Source organism: Myotis yumanensis, unplaced genomic scaffold (genome assembly GCF_028538775.1).
Source record: "Myotis yumanensis isolate MYYU_CA2020_CCGP unplaced genomic scaffold, mMyoYum1.0.hap1 SCAF_13, whole genome shotgun sequence".
NCBI classification, from domain to species: Eukaryota; Metazoa; Chordata; class Mammalia; order Chiroptera; family Vespertilionidae; genus Myotis; species Myotis yumanensis.
The window spans coordinates 17,395,001-17,416,407 of NW_027223764.1; the positions used below are offsets into that span (position 1 = coordinate 17,395,001).

The following is a 21,407-nucleotide window of genomic DNA, read 5'->3' on the forward strand; positions in this document are numbered from 1 at the left end:
GACCAAAACCGTGCCCCTTAAGTCTTAAGGCTTAAGAGGACACTTGGAGCCCTACCCGGTTTGCTCAGTGGACAGAGCATCTGCCTGAGGCCTGAAGGGTCCCGGGTTCGATTCCGGTCAAAGGCTCGATCCCCAGTAAGGGGCGTGCAGGAGGCAGTGGATCAATGAGTTTCTCTCATCATTGATGTTTCAATCTCTCCCTTCCTCTCTGAAATCAATTTTTAAAATGTATTTTTAAAAAACAAGAGAGAGAGAGAACACTTCGACAGGAAGCAGCTTCTGGGCTCCCTCCATCCTAGGATCAGCACACAATTTATTCCAACCTCCCCTCCCCCACTCTCACTGCCCTGTATGGCTTCTCATAGAGGTGTCTGTCCCATCTGTTTCTGTGTCTTGTATCCCGTTCCTGTCATGCAGAAATAGAAAAAAAAACAAACGAGAGGTGGCAGAAACCTTGGGTATCTAATTCAGGTCTCTTCATTTTACAGGGCAGGAAACCAAGTCCCAGAGTGGAAAGAGCACCCACGTTTGCATAACTACATGTTGGCAGAGCAGAAAGACAAACCCAGGTGTCCTGGTCGCCAGCTCAGTTTTTTTTTTTCCGCTGCCCTTCACTATCTCTTATGTCTTAGTCTACCAGACTGTGACTCCCAGCTCTGCCTCTCATACTAAGCCTTGGACACTTTTTACCTACCTGGAACAAAGCTAATCACCCGGGTTAGTCCACATCAGTGACAGGAAACTGAAGCCTTCCCTGTTTGCCTTAACATACTAAGAAGCCTAAAGGCTGAATGTCCACCCCAGTCTTCACTTTCCTACCTCCAGGTCCCTCTCCTCTTGCACAAGATGATAGAGGTTGCTAGGATATTTAGAATTACCTAGAAGTGAAAGTAAAATGGGGTGGTTTTTTTTTTCTTGCAGATTGACTAGTGGAATTCCTAGCCTGTCTCCTGGAATGGAGCCCAGATGTCCCTGCAGACCTGAGAGACTTCTGGGAAGTAGTGAAAAAAGAAACCAACTCTATCCCTAGTTCCTCCCATTTATAGATGACCCAAGTCCATACCTAAACCCATAGAAATGTGGTCTCAAAATCAGACATCCAAGACCATCCACGTGCTAGGATTCTCTAATTTGAAGAACCTATCAGACCTGAAGAACCCCTAAACAACTTCCTGCACCTGCACATTGGGCTCCTGGTCTCTAGGTCCAGCTGAAAATCTTGCTCTTTCACCCAAAGAGAGAGGGAAAAGATACAACCACGATAGCACCTCTTTCCACAGTACCTCTGAGCCATTTTCCAACTTCATTTGAAAACTGGGATTTGGCCTCTTAGGTTTATCTCAGACGGAGAGGTCCTAGATAGACAAAATTTGGAAAATCCCCCAAGTGGGCCAAAACTCCCTACTCTCCCATCTCCATTCCCACATACCTCCAAAATTTAACCAACCTAAAAGCATGAATGGGATTGTGTGTTACAGATGAGGAGGAGAGAGATGGCAATGCCTTAGACCCGTGACCGGCAAACCGCGGCTCGCGAGCCACATGTGGCTCTTTGGCCCCTTCAGTGTGGCTCTTCCACAAAATACCACGTGCGGGTGCGCACGTAAAGTGAGATTGAAACTTCGTGGCCCATGAGCAGAAGTTGGTATTTTGTGGAAGAGCCACACTGAAGGGGCCAAAGAGCTGCATGTGGCTCGCGAGCCGCAGTTTGCCGACCACTGCCCTAGACCCTGCTAACCTCAGTCATCTCAGGCAGAACACCTCCCTCTTAGATTTCAGTATTGAGTACCTACATTATGCCTAGGAATAGAAACATGAGGGAGATATGATACTTGCCCTCCTAAATCCTAGCATTATAGGGGACAACATATAAGCTGATCTCTTCAATATAGTGTGTGGGTAATAGAGTGTGTGCACAGGAGGATTGTGGGGCAAGAGGCTAGACATCTGGCTAACCCAGGAGTTTAGGAACAGCTTCCCAGAGATAATGAGGCCTCTTAGTGGAGCTTAGGAGGATGAGTAGAAATTGACAAGATGAAGACTGGCTAGCCCTACCGGGTTTGGCTCCGTGGAGCCAGCCTGTGGACTGAAGGGTCCCTGGTTCCATTCCGGTCAAGGGCACATGCCTGGGTTGCAGACTTGATCCCCAGTCGGGGGCGTGCAGGAGGCAGCCAATCAATGATTCTCTCTCATCATTGATGTTTCTATTTATCTCTCCCTTCCTCTCTGAAATCAGTAAAAAAAATATTTTAAAAAAAAAACATGAAGACTGGCTAGAAATATGTTACTGTCTGAAGAGAGGCCAGAGGTGTGCAGGAAACCACTAGGAGAATGGACATTAAGGCACGGTCAGATCCTGAAAGTCCTATGTGCCAGGCAAGGGAGCTTGCCCTTTTTCCTGAGGGCAATCAGGATTTTAAGCAGGAGCCATTAAGCAGAGACATGACTGGTCAGATTTATCTTAGGAGCATATTGTGTGATAGGGTTTAGGGCCCTCACGGGCACCCAAACAACCTGACCTGACTCCACATGTTCCTTGGGACATCTGTGCTATCCATTGCCACTCCCTAATTAGCAAGCACCAAGGCCACACCTTGCCCACAGAACTGAACCTGGTATCACCAAGGAGAAGCTAGCCCTGTTAAGGCTGGGAGAGCATAGCCTGGGCAAGACTAACAGATGAACCTACCAGACCTCTGAGGAATGTCCAGTCCAAGCCCTGAGATTCAGTGAGAGCCACCTTAAACTGTTTGGGGTGGGTGGGGGTAAGGGAGTGATAGTTATTTATCTAAGGCCACTCAGGCCCTAGCTGGCTTGGCTCAGTGGATAGAGCGTCAGCCTGTCCGGTCAAGGGCCGGGGACCGTGTAGAGGCAGCTGATCAATGATTCTCTTCCATCATTGATGTTTTTTTTCTCTCCCTTTCCCTTCCTCTCTGAAATCAATACAAAAAAATTTTTTTAAGTCATTCAGTAATGGTGTGGTTGGTGGCAGGGTCAGAATGATGCCTTGCTTTGTCTCATTCCAAACTCTGCTTTCTCCACGAAGCCACCTTCCTTGGAGGAGAAAACGGGGGAAAGGGTGGGATATAGTCAAGAAGAGGAAGGAGAGAAAGGTGTGAGGAGGTGTGAGGGTAAGAGATCAACCAAAGGACTTGTATGCATGCATGTGAGCATAACCAATGGACACGGGCAGGGAGTGGGGGTTTGAGGGCATGTGCTGGGGTTGGGGGCGGCCGGGGAGAGATCAATGGGGGGAAAAGGAGACTTATGTAATACATTAAACAATAAAGAACTTAAATTTAAAAAGAAAGGTGTGAGGAAAAAGAGGAGTAGAGAGGAAGATAAATTAGTCTTTCAAAGTGGCAGAGGAGGAAGGAGAGGAACAAACAGCAGGAGCAAAGCGGTGAAGGAGAAAAAAGAGGAAAGAAAGGCGAGACGTGGGAGGATTGGAGCAGACACAAAAGGGCAAAGAGACAGACAGCGACAAGTGGAGAAAATTGCCGAAACTTGAGCGGCAACAAAGTCTGAGCTCTGAAAACCGGCGGCCTGTCCCGGCCAGTGCGCCCTCCCACCTGGCACCCTGGCAGCCCTATCGCCGGCACCGCTCCACTTCGCTCGGGGTGGCGGCCTGGCGCTGCCTCAGCTCCTCGCCGCTGGCGGGCCCCGGCTCCGCGGGGCTGCACAGCCCACCCTCCCCTCCCGGGTTTGATTCTACCAAAGCGTTCTTGCCGGAGCGTGGTTTCAGCCACGTGGGGAGGGGCGTGTCCCAGTGGCTGAGGAGCGCCTCCGATTGGCCAGGGGGCGGGGCTCTTGGCAGCGCGCCGGCAGGACCCCACCCCCCGAAGGCGGGGCCTGAAGATTCACAGCTGGAAAGGGTGAAGCCTGGGAAGAGCAGCTGGAAGGGGGCGGGTCCCGACCAGCTAGGCTCGCAGCTGCGGGCTGGGGGCGCCCTGGGCTGCCATAAAGTGAATGGGCGCCGGCGGGGGGGTGGCAGTTCGCGGCGAGTCTCACGCTCTCCCTGAGCTCCTCGGTCCGGGAGCGCCCGAGCCGAGCGGCGGCCCGGGCGCAGGGGGGCAGCCCCCATCCAGGCCGGGTGTCCGGCCCCTGGCCCTTGCCTGCCCTCCAGACTACGGCCGCCGCCGCCACCGCCGCTGCGGGGAGTCTGCCTGCTGCGGGACTCACTGTGAGTGCTTGACCATGGCGGGGACACGGGCTCAAGGGGTCAAGGGGCCATGGCTGGACTTTGGGGTCCCTAAAACGGGACTTGGGTCGGCTGAACTGGGGAACGGTACCGGGGGACGGGTCGAAACTGGGAGGGCGGACTGCAGACCCAGGGCCAGGACTTAGGGAAAGGGAAATTCAGAGACAGAACTTGGAGGACAGAAAGGGGGGGAGAAGTCAGGGGGACCCGGAGAGAAGCCGGAGACATGAAGCCAGAACAGGGGCTCCGCGAAGCGGGGTCTAGAGAGAGTCGGGTAACCATTACCAGAAAGCACCCTAGAATCAGAGGGCGCGGGGCAGACAGCCAGGGAGCAAAAGGGGTTGCTGAGGCCCTGGCCAGTGGGGGGAGTCGGCAGCGGCTGCCCAGTGTAGGGGCAGTTGGCGGAGTCCAGCGCCCCTCGCCTGGGGCTCAGCTCGGACTCCAGGGACTGGGGGTAGGGGTGCGTCTAGTTGCTCACGCTTCTCTTTTCAGCTGCTTCGCAGTTGCGATAGGCGCCTTGTAGTGAGAGTCTGGCCGCGACCAGATCAGATGGTCGCCGTGCGGGCGGCAGGGCAGTGGCAGCCCGAATCACAGGCAGCGGGTCTGGAGTGTCCGGCTGGGGGTGTCAGGGTCCGCGTGGGTCCCAGCCTGGGGCCGCCACGACATCGGACAGAATGTCCGCAGCGCGCAGGGCCGGTAGCGGACAGAATGTCCGAGGCTGCGAGGTGGGTCTCCCTGGAGCAGGCGCTGTCAGGCAGCGGTGACAGAATGTCCCTGGCCGAGTGGCATGTCCATTTACCGGGCAGCGCCTACCCAGCTGCTGCGTGTGCAGTGGGGTTCGCCTCAAACCCCACTTTGCAAACTTGTTTCTGCTCGGAGGGGCTGTGGGGCTCAGGAGCAGGGAGTGAGAGTAAAGCCTACAGCTGGGCCTTGGGGCGAAGTGGTGGTGGGTGAGATTCCCTCCCCAACTCAAACCAGATCCGAGCATCGCCTGGACTTCCAGAATCCAAATCTGAGCAGAGAAATCCATGAGGGGCGCTGCTAGTGGGATTCAAGTCCAGGAAAAGGAGTGAACCACAAAGGGAGGGCGAGGAGGGGCCCAGCACAAGCCCCTGCTAACCTCGGTGCCCTCACAAACTCTGAGGAAACCCCTCATTCTAATACAGCTGATCAGACACCCCCAAACTTCTTGCCTGGGTGCCAGCAGGTTAAAGGTGCCTTCTCTGCAGGGAGCAGGAGCCCAGGCCTGAAGAGAAAACTGCAGTCCTTTAGCAAAGCAAACCCTGTGGCCTTATTTCCCTTTTTGCTCCCTCAGCGCCCCCAATCTCAAAAACACCCTTTTGGCTGAGCCGAGGTAGGAAGGAGACACATGGGATCAAGACTCTTAGGTCCAACGTGAGGCCCCCAACTCTGGTTGGAAAGGGGGTCTCAGCCATACCCAGCTGTCCTGTGTGCTTTCCCTTTAGCTGCAGGTGGGCCCTGATTCTTTGGACCCCTACAATAACCACCCACCCTGACCCCAACTCTGTAACTAGACAGACCCCAGTTAGGCTGAAGAGAACAGAGTAGAGAGAACTCTCCCAGTCTATGTTAGTGAGGAAAACAGCCGGTTTGGAGACTGGGTTTTCATGGGGCAAGTGCAAGGTGATGTGTTTAGCAATGAGTAAATAATTTAAACAAGTGGATAGCAAACATTCTCATCCTCCACCCATGAGTGACATACAATACATATTACCCTCACCCCCACCTCCATTCTTCAATTTTAAAGTTTAGGTATTACCAGCTAGAACATTGTTTCTCAACCTTCTTTGTTCCTTGCCCCTTTTTGATAAATATAGAGTCAAACCAATACTCTCGCCACATTCTGATACCCTTTTCAGGGGCTTGAGCTCCCATCACCTTTGAAAATCACGGAAATTGTGGCTGATGAAAGTCTCTGAGTCAGGAAAGGAATAGGGAAGGTGTTGCAGATGGTTCCCTGAAGACCTTAGCCCAAAGTTCTGATTTTTGCCAAAAAGGCCAAAAAGCAACAGCATCATAATGAAGATGACTGGAAACAACAGGCAGAACCTTCTCCCATCCTTGCATAAAACCACGTAGCTGAGTGCATTCCCGAGTCACTGGCTCCTAGGAAGAATATCATGGACCTAGGGAAGTGTCAGAGAATAGTTTACAGAATGGGGAGCCAGTCGCTGCTGGAGAGGGCAAACTTCAAAGTTTAAGTCTCTGGAAAGTGAGATGGGGTGGAAAAACCCACAAAATAATGAAAGGCATCGATAAACAGAAGACTTGTTTGCTCCTCAAATCCTGAAACCAGAGACGAGGGGCCCCTTAGAACTGGAATGATGCTAGCGCAAGATGAATAGAAACATGTCCCTAGGCACAAGGTGGGCAGTCAACTTCCAGAGCTCATTCCCAGAGGGTTGGTAGAGTCAGGAAGGAGAAAGAGAATTCTTTGGGGCTTGAGAGGATCAGTGCATGTCAGAGCCGCAAATGGCTGCTGGGGTGGAGGGGGCTAGGAGTGAAAAGACCTCAGTCCTTGGTCTTCAATCTGTGTAACCTTTACAAATTCATCTTCTCAGAGGTTAAATGGGGTTGGTCATTCCTGCCACTCGCAGTGGTTGTAAGAGTTAAATGAAATCATATACATGAAAGCCCTTTGCAAGTGGAAAAGCACCGTAGAAACAAGAAATATTTCTGCCGTGATTATGCCCAAACTGTAGAATCTTTGCTTGGAAGGGTGGTGTCTCAAGTCTTAAATCAGCCAGCTAGCATCCCCGATCCAGCCACCGGAAGATTCTCAATGACCAAGGAAACACCCCATCTCAGGCTTCAGATGCCAGTCATTACCCCTGCCCCTCTCTGAGAAGAGTTCAAAGGAGCTCCCCGAATGTCTGACTCCTCTACCAGGCCAAATATCCTGGTCTATTCCCTGCCTGTCTGCTGCTTAAGGATGTGAATATGGATCCAAGACCCAGGTCCAGGAAGAGAGGGTAGGGGAGGCAGACTAACACTGAGCTGCAATGGGGATGAGAGATGGGAGGAGCCACCCAAATCTTTTCTTCTCTGTTCACTCTGAATGATGCTGCCCAGAGTGTGGGGGAGAGAGATGACAGCTAATATGAAGGATCCATTAGGTCCTGAGCTTTGGGATTATCTAGAATGTCTAGCCCAGCCGTGGGCAAACTATGGCCCTCGGGCCAGATCGGGCCCGTTTGAAATGAATAAAACTAAAAAAAAAAAAAGACCGTACCCTTTTATGTAATGACGTTTACTTTGAATTTATATTAGTTCACACAAACACTCCATCCATGCTTTTGTTCCGGCCCTCCGGTCCAGTTTAAGAACCCACCGTGGCCCTCGAGTCAAAAAGTTTGCCCACCCCTGGTCTAGCCCATAGTCACCAACAGGGATCCATGATAAGAGTGGTGGAGAAAGAAAGGAAAGATAGGTGGTGGAATGAGAAAGAACTGCTTTCAAAGAGCCCCTTTCCCATCTCTCCCCTGCCCAATCTAGTCTGCTCACCAAGGCCAAATAAAGGTCCCAAAGATGCTGCTTCTATGACCCTCTCCTGCCTTAAACCTCCAGTGACGCCCACTGCTTGGAGCCATGCGTCTCTGTAGGGGGCTGAAGGAAGAGGGCAGTATAGGAGTGAGAGGAGCATGACGCTTCAGGCTAAACACCGCCCATTTATCTTCCTGGTGTGATGATGTCACTTGGAGATTTGGAGAGAACACTTTATTTTTATATTAAAACAAACATAACAACTTTATGGAATAGAATGCAAAATTTACTTTCAGTTTTAACATACGGCTGGAGAGCTCAAAGACATTTCATACCGGTGGCATCTGTTTTAGGTTGCGCCCCTAGTGTTCCAGGGTGATATTCCCTCTTACTCACTCGTCTTGGTGGGGTTTTTTAATGGAAAATCTGGAGATGCTCTAGCCTAGATCGTATCAAACCTGAACCACCACCCCTCATGGAGACACCTCCCCAGCCTGACCCGTTTTTCTCTGATGATCTCTCGTTGTCCCTGTTGCCCTCCGAACCTGCTACAATCTCTTAGCCCCAAAACATACATCTTACATGGGCTTCCATTTGTCTATCTATCAAAGTCTGAGAAACAGACTCAAGCAGCCCATCATTTCATTCTGTGCTCTGTTTGCCTCCCTAGAGGCTCCTAGAAATTAGGGTCTTTGCCTTACCAGTCTTGGGGATCTGTCTTAGCACCTAACACTTGCTGAAGGAAAGAAGGAAGGAAGGAAGGAAGGGAAGGAAGAGTGTGGAGGTTCATTTCTCTGATCCCTGACTCACCCCTTAATAAATTAAGTGTATCAAATTATTGCTGCCTCCACCTGAATCTTAGGGTTTCCTCTTGGGGCTGTGAGCTTGTCTCCAGCTGTCTTTATTCGTTCCCATTTGTCACTGCAGTTCAGCAGACCAGACCGTTTGGGTGCTCAGCATCACTAATGAATGTGAGGCTGTGTGCACTTAAGGGCCTCGCTTCAGTTTCAGGTTTACGGGATGATGTGGGGACCTGATTTACACCTGTTCACCAACTTGCTGCTGGCTGAGCCACAGCATCACAGCGCCATCCCCTCTTATCTTCCTCCTTATTCTGTCCCTGCAGGAGAAAGTTCTCCTATTTAAGTTCCAGGGTGTGAGATTCAACCATGAGATTCCAGCAAAGGTAGTCAGTTACCATTCTTGTTGTGTTTATGCAAACATCAGGACAGTAGATAAATTAATCTTGATTTGGCTTTTTGATAGCCATGGAGGAATTTTAAGAAGAAAAATCCTATTTCAATAAAAGTTGTTAAAGCTAAAATGATTTCTTCCCCTTCCACCAGACCATTTGTTAAGATATGCCCAGTACGGGCCTCTAGCAACGGTGGAATGGAAGTGCAGTCCGTCTCATGATTGAGCCGGAAGTTCCAAGACAAAGGGGGGAATGAAAGGGCGAAGGCTACGCCCTCCACCTTCCCCCAGGGTAAGGGCTACGTCCTCCATCTTACCTTGGCCACGTGTTGGGCAAGGAGCTTCTTCACGGAAGTCTAAGACTCTGCTAGCCACACCCAGGAACGGGACATCGACTTGTGCCTGGCCAATCGGCAAAGCACAGTCCTTTCTCCTCCCTTACTCCAACCCCCCCCCCTATATAACCGGTCTCTGGGAGGGGTTCGCTCTCTCTTGGCCACTTGGCTAGCCGATGTGTCGGTGGGTCTGGTGGATGGAGAGCTCAAGCTAGCTTGAATACAGATTCTTATGCTTTTACATCGAAAAAAAAAAAAAAAAAGTTCCAGGGTGTGTTTCCTGTCTTAGGCATTTATTGTTGTAACTTCTTGGGGGCTTTCTGGCTGTGGCCCTGGTTTACCCCTTTGGCTTCAGGACAAAAGTGGGTACACATGGCAGTTGACCTCTTGCCATGAATCCCTTGGATCAACCATGGCCTCCCCACTATGGCCTCTCTGGCCTATGATAGTCTCTGCTCTCCACCTTAATATAAGTTGGGTATTTTGTTCTTGCCGCAGTTTATGACATCGTCCTGTAATTGCAGCCTGTACTTCACAATCAGAGCACCTCTGTAGGCCCTCCCTTCTCCTTAGGGCTAGGATTGCCCTCTGACACCAGTGGGGCCTGAGCCATGCATCCTCTGCAGGGGGTGTCAGGAAGACTGGTGGTGGGACAGGCAGCCCCTTCCAAAGCTGGACCCAGCACCACTGTTACCTCTTGGCTCTCTTTGGTCCTGCCTGGCATTTCCTATCAGCATCAACCAAACCTGTGGCTACAAGACCTACTGCTTGTCCCTGTCCACTGAGTGAGGTGAAGTCCTTGGCCTCAGTCTCAATTTTGCAGTTTAGGGAGCTTAATCCTCAGCCAACCTGTCTCCAGCTCAGACAACCACTTGGCACCCGCAGCTTCTGCCTCACCAGCCCACCAGGGCACGAGTATGCTAGATACCTATGCCCCACCCTTCATTTTCCTATTACTTGCCAGGCTTTAGTGTTGTTTTCCGTTTCACAGTCAGGGCCCTTCTCATCCCCTCTATCTTCTATTAGTAACCCAGTCAGGAGCCTGAGGCTCCATCCTTTCCTTTACCAGTCCCTGGTCCCCAAAGTGACTCCCAACTTGGGTTACTCTACCCATTGTGCTCTTACCTTATGGACTGGGCTCACCTTTATGTTCAGGACAGAGTGCTCACAACACACCTTTGCATCCCTCTCTAAAATGCAGTATACTCACCTCTTTATTCACCAGAGAAATTCTTCACTGGGAGATACAGGGTCTAGGGAGGTGAACCACTCAAGCAAGAGCAGAGATGAGGATGAGCTCTTACTTGCCATTCTATCCTTGGTGCCTTACTCAACGCCCAGCTCATAGAAGGTGCCAAATAGGCATCTCTTCTATGAATAAGAAAAAAACATACTGGATAGAGTTGTACCCATTTTTACATGTTATATTTTATTTTAACCTTACAACAATACTGAAGGTAGAGGGATTATGATCTCCCTTTTAGAGATGAAAAAATATGCTCAGAGAGGTAATTTGCCAAGATCACATAGCTAATAAGTTGGAGAGCCAGGACATGGACCAAGATCTTTTGACTCCAAACCTACTTTCTTTGGGCTATACCAGATTACTTTCCTAAAAGAGGCCTGGGCAGTTTCTGGCCCCACCCCCGCCTCACCCTCTTCCTCCAGCATTTTCCTGCCATCTCCCCATTCAGCCAAACAGGCTTTCCCCAGCAGCCACTGGGTGCAGACCACTCCCCTGGCCCCTTTGGCCTCCTCCTCCCCCACAGAGTCCTTAGTTCCTGGGACTGAAAGCTGAGGTTCAGAGGGGCCAGGAAAGGGAGGGGGGAGGGTAATGGCTAGTTCCAAAACAGCCAAGGCAGCTGTCCCTGTCACAGAGAGAGGAGACTGTGTGACAGTGTGTGTCTGTCTGCTTGAATGTGGGAGCACATGTGTGGGAGAGTGTGTGTTTGTATGCCTCTAGTTCCAAGTCCAAGTGCTTATTTTGTCTGAGTGGGGGCCTCTGTGTGTCTGCATGTGTGTCTGTCTGTCTCTAGGAACACACAGCCTGAACTCTGCTTTCTCAGCTTCATCTTTTACTCTGGCCCTTATCTCTCCTCACCCTGCCTCCCTTTGCTGAAATAAAGGGTGAAACCAAGACACAGGTATGGAATGCTGGGGGAAGGGGAGTTTGGAAAATTAGAAGTCTGGAGCCAAAGCAGACTGGGAGGATAAAGGGCAATGGTGGGATTTAGCTTTCCCTGCAGGCAAACCTAAATGTCTCTTTTCCCAATTCTTTGTTGCTCCTGTGACCTCTGGAGAAATCAGAGGCATGGTTTACATTTTGAGGGCATCTTTTAAAAAATATATTTTATTTTATTTTATTTTTTATTAAATCTATTGGGGTAACATTGGTTAATAACGTATAAATTTCAGGTGTGTGACTTTATAATAAGACATCTGTAATCTCTATTGTGGGCTCACCACCCAAAGTCTAGTCTCCTCTGCATCATGTATTGGACCCCCTCTACCGACTTTGTCCTCTTGGGTATAAAGTAAAAGGAGACTTCAGAGCACCCCTTTGTCCGGCTCTCAGCTCTGTGCCTTCCCAGCTATTTGGGAAGAGCTTCTGGTCAAGACTGCTGCAGGTCCCTCCCAAGGGCATCTCCCTTCCACCAGAGCATTGTTGAGCCGGCCCCAAGCCTCTGACTCCTGGCCTCAGACCTGAGAGAGGTAAGCTGAGCACCTCCACTCTGGGCTGACTTCCCTCCTTCCTTCCAGATCCCCTTCAGGCCTGCTCCTTTAATCCTAGGAAAAGGTCCAAGGTCTAGTCTCCTGTGCCGGTGGAAAGAACAAGGGTTGCTCCTCCACTCCTGCCTTGACCTCTGTCCCTCCCACCCCAATCTTACTTGAGAGGTGGGGGCAGGGGACAGCTGTCCTCTCTGAGCTGGTTGAAGGGGGCATTACCATGTGCAAATACAGGCCACTGCCCATCTGTGCCTTCCCGAGAAAGGCTCCTAATAAATTCAGAGCAGCCAAGTGACAAACATCTCAACTTAGGCTAATCCACCACATTAATGCCACCTTGCACAGCCTGTATTAAATCCCTGTTAACCGGAAGGTAGATGGACCCCTCCCGCCCAGCTCCTCACCCTTGTTCCTCTGTCCCTGCCCTCCTTTGGTTCTCCTCTGACTTAGAGGCATCCAGAGTTCTTGAGCCCCACCAGTGTCCCTTTCCCTTCCTCCTACCAGAGAGGGCCTGGGAGAGCCAGCAGAAAAGAGATACCTGCAGGGGAGACTTGAAGAGGGACCCAAGCAGGCTCCTGGGTAATGTCAGGCAAGGTTTGGGACAGGAAGTAAGGGCAGCAAGGGGGTTTTCAGAAGCTCATATCTGCTGCCTGCCTGGGGTGGGCCTACTAGAGGCTGTGCATGTGAGTAGAACAATGACTGGTAGGATGTGAAGTGTGCCTGGATGGGCACAGAATCAGACAGAGCCGAATGCCTAGTGGTTTTCAAACGGGGTTTTTATTCTGGAACCCTTTTTTCAAATGAAGTCTCTCCAGAAAGCATGAACAAAACAGTCAAAAGCAGAGCTACCCTAGATGTAGCAGATCAAATCAAGACCAGGCTAGGGTTCCATCCTTGAGACTAGCCCTGAGTTCCAGTCCCTGAGGGGGTTTCTGGGTAGGGGCCCTAAAGAACACAATTTGAAAAAGCAAACAGAGCTCAGCCCGTGTGGCTCAGTGGTTGAACCTATGAACCAGGAGGTCATGGTTCCATTCCCAGTCAGGGCACATGCCCGGGTTGCAGGCTCAATCCCCAGTAGGGGTTGTACAGGAAGCAGACAATCAATGATTTTCTCTCATCATTGATGTTTCTACCTTTCCCTCTCCCTTCCTCTCTAAAATCAATAAAAATGTATTTTTAAATAAAGAAGAAAGAAAAAAAAACAAATGGAGAAAAAACATTAGCTTAGGAGTCTCCCAGAGCAGATTCAGATCCCAGTTCCACTGCTTACAAGCTCTGTGACCCTTTCTTTCCCCTGTGACCCTTAATTGTTACTTCAAGTCTCAATTTCACCATCTGAAAAAGGTGACCATACTTAATATTAATGCATTCTTGTGAGGGGAGAGATAATGAGATAAAGGTACACAGTAAGTACTCATAATTGACAGCAGTGATTATCTTTATGGGAGAAGTATCAGGTCTGGTTCAATGAGCAACAGAGGTTCCGGCTATGTGTTAGGTGTGATTGACTGAGGGGCATGTATAAGTTTATGGGAATATTGGGCATTCGTGTGAGAGGGATGGTATATGGCATGTGGTGTGCAATCGTTGTGGTTTTCATTAATTCAATAAATATCTATTGAACACCAACTGTGCACCAGGCACAGTTCTAGGTGCCTAACCGTGAACAAAACAAAGTCTAGTGTGTATATCTGTGCATGAAGTTTTTGAGTATACACTTTTTTCCCCTTAGGCTGCTGTCTCCCTATTCTATCCTAGGGCACCCCACACAGGAGTAGCTTTATGTTGGGGGCTGTGAAAGGGGACAGCGAACCTGTGGCGAAACACTTTTGGGGACCGGATAACCCGGAGATTTTAGCCCCATTGGCCTGGTCTGTGTCTTCTCTTCCCTCCAGAGTCTCCTCTCCATGGAGTTCGGCCTGCTCAGCGAGGCGGAGGCCCGGAGCCCGGCCCTATCACTGTCAGACGCGGGCACTCCCCACCCCCCACTCCCAGAACACGGCTGCAAGGGCCAAGAACACAGTGGTGAGCGCGCCCCCTTCTGGGCGTAGGGGAGATAACAGCTCCATCCCTAATGGGGGTGGGGCCCGGGTGGGAGTGAGTGGCCGGCGGAGGAGGTACCCCCAGCCCGGGAATCCCTGTGACCTGCCCCAACCCGGTCCCAGACTCGGAGAAGGCCTCTGCTTCGCTGCCCGGCGGCTCCCCAGAAGACGGCTCGCTGAAGAAGAAGCAGCGGCGGCAGCGCACGCACTTCACCAGCCAGCAGCTGCAGGAGCTGGAGGCCACCTTCCAGAGGAACCGCTACCCCGACATGAGCACGCGCGAGGAGATCGCCGTGTGGACCAACCTCACCGAGGCCCGCGTGCGGGTACGGCGCGCCCAGATCCGCCACCCACCCCGCTCTTCCTCTCGGGCCGCTTAGCGAGTAGCTTAGACACCTGTACCTGTGGCTCTGCCCTGCCTGCCCCATCCTCGGACCCGACACCCGAAGTCCCAAAGACCCGGTCCGCTACCCACTTCTTTCCACCCATCTCCACCCTGTCACTCCCGACCCACGCTTCCTCTCCCCTGGGACGATCGCTCGTCCTCCTCGCCACCCCTCCTTGACCATTGACTTCGTTCTGCCGCCCACTGCTTCTGTCCTCAGCTCCCTGACTCCACGCGCTCCTCCGCGACCCCATTCCCATCTCCAGCCATCTCGGCTGGTTAATCCTCCAGCCCCGGCCCCGGCTTGAACCCCCATCCGGGTGACCCACCCCCAGCCTCGGCGCCCGGGTCCCACAGCCTTTCCTCCCCCCGCAGGTGTGGTTCAAGAACCGGCGCGCCAAGTGGCGGAAGCGCGAGCGCAGCCAGCAGGCGGAGCTGTGCAAGGGCGGCTTCGCGGCGCCGCTCGGGGGGCTGGTGCCGCCCTACGAAGAAGTGTACCCCGGCTACTCGTACGGCAACTGGCCGCCCAAGGCGCTCGGCCCGCCGCTCGCTGCCAAGACCTTCCCGTTCGCCTTCAACTCGGTCAACGTGGGGCCTCTGGCTTCGCAGCCCGTCTTCTCGCCACCCAGCTCCATCGCCGCCTCCATGGTGCCCTCGGCCACGGCCGCCCCGGGCACGGTGCCGGGGCCCGGGGCCCTGCAAGGCCTGGGCGGGGGCCCCCCTGGGCTGGCTCCAGCCTCCGTGTCCTCCGGAGCAGTGTCCTGCCCTTACGCCTCGGCCGCCGCCGCCGCTGCTGCTGCAGCCGCCTCCTCCCCCTACGTCTATCGGGACCCGTGTAACTCGAGTCTGGCCAGCTTGCGGCTCAAGGCCAAACAGCACGCCTCCTTCAGCTACCCCGCGGTACCCGGGCCGCCCCCGGCGGCCAACCTCAGTCCATGTCAGTACGCCGTGGAGCGGCCCGTATGAGTGCCGAGCCGGTCTGCCATCCCCGAGGACGGGGTCGGTCATTCACAGCCTCCCCGGGCTGGGGTGGTCTGGATGGGCTAGGGATGCCGGGGCAGCTGGGAGGAGGGAGGCGGACAGCTCCAGAGAGAGCCTTCCCACTCCCAGCCCCGAGGGGTGGACGGGGCCCTACCCACAGTCCACGCCCCTGGGACTCAGGCCAGGCACAGGGACCAGTTCCCCGGGGGCCAACTCACCCTTGGCCCGCCCCGCCTTCTCCAGACTCCTCCTCTCCCATTTATCATTTTCAAAGATAAATGAAATAAACGTGCGCGGACCGTGAAAGGCCTGATGACTCGGAGTTGCAGTTGAGCCCTTTCCCCTCATCTTCCCCCAGGTCCAAAACAGAGCTGGGTGTTGAGGTCCACGTTTCTAGGGCTTCGGTCCCCCTCCGCCGCTAACACCAGGCTGGGGAAGCCAAGGAGCAGAGGAGGGGCACGCGTGCTGGCGAGTCTGTGTGGATGGCTGGGGGGACTAGCCATTGGCGGGCGTTGGCTAAAGTTGGTGCTGCGGCGCCACCTTGCGGTCTTATGGAGGATAACTGGGAGGTCTGGTCTGTCACACTTGCAGGTGTCACTTCTGCAACTTAGGAAGCCTACGAACCTTAGAGAAGTTATTCCGCCTTTCTGCACCTGTTTCTCACTGTTCCAATGAGGGGGCTTGGGCCTCTAACAGCAATAAAATTCTGGTCTGTAACAGACATTTATTAAGTGCCTACCAAAACTAGGATTCTTATTGAGTGTCTGCGTGTGTGCTTCTCATCCACACATCCTCTTAGACGTCTAACCTACTGATCATCCCATTGCCAGCAGCTATTTCCCACCACAGCAGATCCCTTCTTCCCCCAAATTCCCCCAAACTAGAAGTCTTCTTGAAATATTTAATTAAAAAATAGAGCAAGAAGAGAAAGGTTTCTATATAGAAATATAAATAATTCGGCTGTGGGAATCCTCCCCAGTTCCAGCCCCATCTCAGGGTCTGCTTGGCCTTCATATTAAAAACAGAAACATCAAAGTACTACACCACATCCCCTTCCCATGGTTGACGTTTCTTGTCTGTCACAACTTCCTGCCACCTTGGGGCACACATCCTGTGGAGAAACCACGCAGGGAAAACCTCCTAATCATTCTCCCAAACCTAAACCAAACCCCTCCATGCCCCGGGGAGGAGAGAGCCTGGAGCCCCTTCTTTTTCTCCAACCCTTTACTCGCTCTTGGTCTTGTCTTTAACCTTGGGCATTACGTAAGTTTTGTAGAAGAAGTTGGCAAAGAGGATGAAGTAGGTTATATACACCATGAGGGACCAGAAGAATTGTTCCGTTGTGGTGTGGCATCCCTGTTCCTGTCTCCAGGTGTAAGCCAGGATGACGACAGTGGCTCCCATAAACATCTGCAGGATCTGCAGGCTGGTGATGAGCCTGGGGAACCACCTGGGGGGCTTCACTTGGGCGGCCCTCAGCGTGTAGTAGGTGTACATGATAGCATGCACACCATAGTTCATGGTCATAAACCAGCCGCCTGCAGGCACCTTGTTCTTGTATCCAAAGCTTGTGAACACTAGCACTGTGCTGTGGTGGTACCAGTGCACAAAGATGAGTGGCCGCTTACGCAGGATGATGAAGGCTGTGTCTCCTGAGAGATGGGGAGTCATAGCTGACATACCACCCAGTGTTGGGACCACCCTCTGCACTGAATGTGGGGGCAAAGGGGGAATTCTCAGGGTGGGGAGAGGGGTCTTTGTGGCAGAGAATCTGGAGGAGGGCTTGGGTGAGAGGTGTTGTTAGGACCAGGGGTGGGGAAGGGACTCTCCGTGTGATGGGCGAGGGGGGAACTGAGGAAGGATGCAGTTGACTGGGTGCCAGAGAGACAAAACCTTGCCACTTACCAAGTTCAATGATCTTGCTGAGAACAAAGAGCCAGGACCAGAATTTGACTACGGAATCGTCGAGGGAGGTGGTGAAGCACACAGTTTGCTTTAGGCTATGCCTATGTATCAAAGTTCCCATAAAGCCCCACGTCCTCACTGCCCCCAGGATACTGAAATGGGACAGAGGAAAAGGGTGTAAGGTCATTCCCAGACACCAATCCACCCTTTCCCCTCAGCCTGGTCAGGACCCAAGTTCCGCCACCTTCCCATCCTTCCAGGAGTCATGGCTTCTGAGATCCTGGAGCCAATCTGGTAAATCCAACCAGCGATCTAGAGGAGATGAGGGCTGGGAAAGGACCAGGGAATGCTGGAGGATGGGACTGAAAGTTGAGTTAAGGAACAGAATTCTTGGGATGGGTAGGAGCCTATGAGGAGATGGGTGGCAGGATGGGGGATACCAATGGGAGAGGAAATAGGGGAAGGAGGGGCTAGGGAAGTTATTGGAGGATCTTAAAGTCTGGAGAAATTTGTCGGAAGTATACAGACTCTATGAGCACAAGAGGACTCATGAGAGAACAGAAACTGCCCTTCTGGTGCCTGGGGAAGGAGAGGGGGAGCTGGGGAGGCCCCTAGAGCTGAGCGAATGGGATAGGGGGAGCTGGGGGAAACTTGGGGAATTGATGCAATTGAGGTTTCTAGAAAGCTTTTGGGGATAGAGTGAGGGTCTAGGGCAGTGATGGCGAACCTATGACACGCGTGTCAGAGATGACACTCGAACTCATTTTTTTGGTTGATTTTTTTTGTTAAATGGCATTTAAATATATAAAATAAATATCAAAAAATATAAGTCTTTGTTTTACTATGGTGGCAAATATCAAAAAATTTCTATGTGTGACACGGCACCAGAGTTAAGTTAGGGTTTTTCAAAATGCTGACACGCCGAGCTCAAAAGGTTCGCCATCACTGCTCTAGGGTGTACAGGATAAGCGAGGAGTGTCTTACCTGAAGACTGCAAGGCAGAAGGACCAAAGGGTGAGAGGCACCTGCAGGTTGAAGCCCTTCCGTGCCTTCATGTAGTTGTGCCCCACAAAGATGAGCAGCAGGTAGATGAGAGCTATGGGAAATGAGGCTGTCCTGGGAGGCAGAAGGCACAGGGGAGGGGCTGGTGGGTGGGTGCTGGTTAGAGAAACACCCACTCATCTCCCCGAGTGAGTGCTCTGGATTGGAGTTCCACCTCTGCCACCGAGTAGCTTTGTGACATTGGAAAAGCTACTTTGTTCTCGGAGCCTCCGTTTCCTGTTTCCTTATTCGTAAAAGGGGAATATTACTCCTCTCCTCACAGCGTTACTATGTAAGTACTTAGGATGTACTCGGTTGGAGCATCAGCTCGTGCACCAGAAGGTGTCGGGTTCAAACCTGGTCAAGGCACATACCCAGGTTGTGGGTTCGATCACCCATCAGGACACGTACAGGAGGCCACTGATCAATGTTTCTCTCTCACATTGATATTTCTCCCTCTCAAATCAATAATAACATCTTCTCGGGTGAGGAGTAAAAATATGCCAAGGACATAGCACATTTCGGGGGCTGTGTCCAAGGGTGCTGTGATTCCTGCTCTCAGTGGGGCTGGGAGTGGGTGACAAGTGCTGGCCCATGCCTAGAAACAACACAGGGCGATGTCGTAAGAAGAATGTGGCAAGTAGCTTCCACCAAATTGGCTGGAGCACAAAATCAGCCCACAGACACCTTGGAGGAGCCTTAGGGCAAGGCCAGAGAGCCCGAGGGAAATGTTGAAGAGCTCCCGGGCTTTGCCCCCTTCTCCACAGCTGGGACGACGAAACACTTGGAGAACAACGTGGTAATTGTGAAGGGCAGGCTGTCCCTCGGCACCAGCACTATGTACACGGGCACCCCCGGCCACGCGAGGCCACAAAGGACAAAGAAGAATCGTCTACAGGCTGGTGGGACTAGGAGTTCAAGTCAACCCCATGCCTCAGAGACCAGTTCTCGCTACACTCTTTCCCTTGGGTTTCTGTCTCCTCACCCCATCCTTTTATTTCTCCTCTCTCTCTCTCTCTCTCTCTCTCTCTCACCCCTTTCTCTCTTCAGATCTAATCTCTTTGCGGCACCACACTACCTGCACCTGCCACCTTGGACAGCGGGAATGTGGAGCCGGCACAGGAGAGCCCGGTACCATTGCGGGCAGCGTCCCCCCACCCCCGCTAATGCCAGTCATCAGCATCGTGGCCTTTCCGCTGCCCCGGTCTCACCAGTACTCCTCCAAAAAGGGCCTTGGGTCCTCGAGCAGCTCGAAGTTGTAGGGCTGGAGCAGCGGCTCTTTCCCGTCCGAGGCATTCATGACTGTGCCCATTTCGTTCTGCAGGCGTCAAGGCCGGGAGCTTGGGGAGCCGAACCACAGGTTGGGGGCCCGAGGAGCGAACCTGGGGGCGGGACAGAACGGACCCAGGACCCGAGGAACTCCGAGCGCCCGATTCAGACGAGTGCGCCGCGGTCGGACCCCATGGCACCGCAGCCGCCTCTGCCGTATATAACGCGGAATCGCAAAGCCGCGGCGCCGTTAGCCAATCTCCACCCAGGCGAGCCCCTATCCCGCCCCTTGGCGGAAGCACACGCTCTGATTGGCCATCCTTCCACACACACGCCCACCCCAAGGCCGGTCCTAGACCCCTCGCCACGCCTTTCCCGTCCTATTTTCACCCCAACATCTCCACTCTCACTCGCTTGGCTTGGCTCCGGCGGCCTTCCCAGGTGCTTGGAGGTCCCAGGCTTCCCCAGGAACGCCAACCTCCGCCTTCACCTCGGTTTGTTTTAATCCTGACCTACTTGACAGTGAGGATCCGAGAGTGGAGGCGTCCTCGGTCTCTGGTGCCCTGACCCAGAAATAGGGATACCCGTTTCCCGCTTCCCTGAGACCCTGGAAAACTCAGGCCAGGGGTGCGGACAATCGGACTGGGGAAGCAGCAGCAAAGAGCCTCTCCCTCCCCATAGTGCCATCTGCCTCCTTCAGGTCTGTGGTTGTGGGTGGCAGGGAGGTGAATTTTAATGAATTTTATTGCCGAGGTTGTTGATGTTGATGTTTGAGAAGATGGTTGTTGAGGCTGTTGTGGTTTCTTTACAATTTCCTGAATTCCCGAACTGCTTCACAGCCTGACACCCAGTAATAACCCAGGGGAGGAAATGGGGTCACCCTCTGGGCTTCTGGGATTATTGTCTTCAGGTTTCCTGGAGGCCTCCAGGGGTTAATAGGAGGGGAGACGCAGTGTATCTTCCCCAATCTGTGATTGTCTAATCAAATCTACCTTTGTCCTTGTCTGTGTGCTCAGCCCTTTTAAGGCCTTACTCGTCTGTCCCTTATTATTTCTCTCCTGTTTTATGAAAGTGAGAAAGAAATACAAGATTTGCAAAACAAGTGCTAAGATAACTAAATACTAGTATGCAATATTTATAATCAAGATATAGCTATAAACAGCAAAGCCCCTAGGCTCTGGAGCCAGAGGACCTAGGTAGGAAGCCCAGCTCCACTTCCTTGACCTCAGCCACTGTCTGGGAAAGGGTCACATGTGGCTGAAGTCCTTGACTAAATGAGTCACAAGTGCAGTCCTTTGTCTCTGTACCTCATTACTTCTCACCTGATTACTACAGCCACTATCTTAGTCATGGTAACTGGTTGCACCATTTCCTCTAATACAGTGCTTCTCTCTCTTTATTGCATTAGAACCTGTAAAGAATTCCCAAATCTGGCTGATCATAAGTATCCTGAGCTCGAGCCCCAGAGATTCTGACCCAGTAGTTGGTCCCAGTCCATACTTTGAAAACCACCACTTTCTGTCCTCTCATGCCACTTTCCTGCTTAAAACCCTTTAGTAGCTATATATATGTGTGTGTGTATGTGTGTGTTTTTATTGATTTTAGAGATAAAGGGAGAGGTATCTACACTAATAAAAGAGAAACATGGTAATTAGCTTACAACCACTACCCTTCCCATTGGCTAATCAGCATATCCTTATGCAAATTATCTGTCAGCCAAGATGGCGGCCGGCGGCCAGGCAGCTGGAAGTGAACATGAGGCTTGCTTGCTCCAGTGACTGCAGGCTCCAATGTTCCCCGCCTGACTTGCCGGCCTCTGAGTT

The 21,407-nt window shown here is 52.3% G+C and overlaps 2 protein-coding genes across 2 annotated transcripts; one reads left to right on the forward strand and one right to left on the reverse strand.

The window, feature by feature from the left end:
• Positions 1 to 13,868: 13,868 nt before the first annotated feature.
• On the forward strand, positions 13,869 to 15,394 carry PITX3 (paired like homeodomain 3). Its single transcript, XM_070431834.1, has 3 exons — positions 13,869 to 13,986; positions 14,127 to 14,329; positions 14,764 to 15,394. The coding sequence occupies exons 1-3, from the start codon at positions 13,869 to 13,871 to the stop codon at positions 15,352 to 15,354; spliced, it is 912 nt and encodes a 303-aa protein (XP_070287935.1). The 3' UTR covers positions 15,355 to 15,394.
• Positions 15,395 to 16,159: 765 nt separating this feature from the next.
• ELOVL3 (ELOVL fatty acid elongase 3) lies at positions 16,160 to 19,750 on the reverse strand. Its single transcript, XM_070431836.1, has 4 exons — positions 19,527 to 19,750; positions 18,259 to 18,390; positions 17,275 to 17,426; positions 16,160 to 17,021 (listed from the first exon to the last, which is right to left on the reverse strand). The coding sequence occupies exons 1-4, from the start codon at positions 19,625 to 19,627 to the stop codon at positions 16,594 to 16,596; spliced, it is 813 nt and encodes a 270-aa protein (XP_070287937.1). The 5' UTR covers positions 19,628 to 19,750; the 3' UTR covers positions 16,160 to 16,593.
• Between the last annotated feature and the right edge of the window lie 1,657 nt (positions 19,751 to 21,407).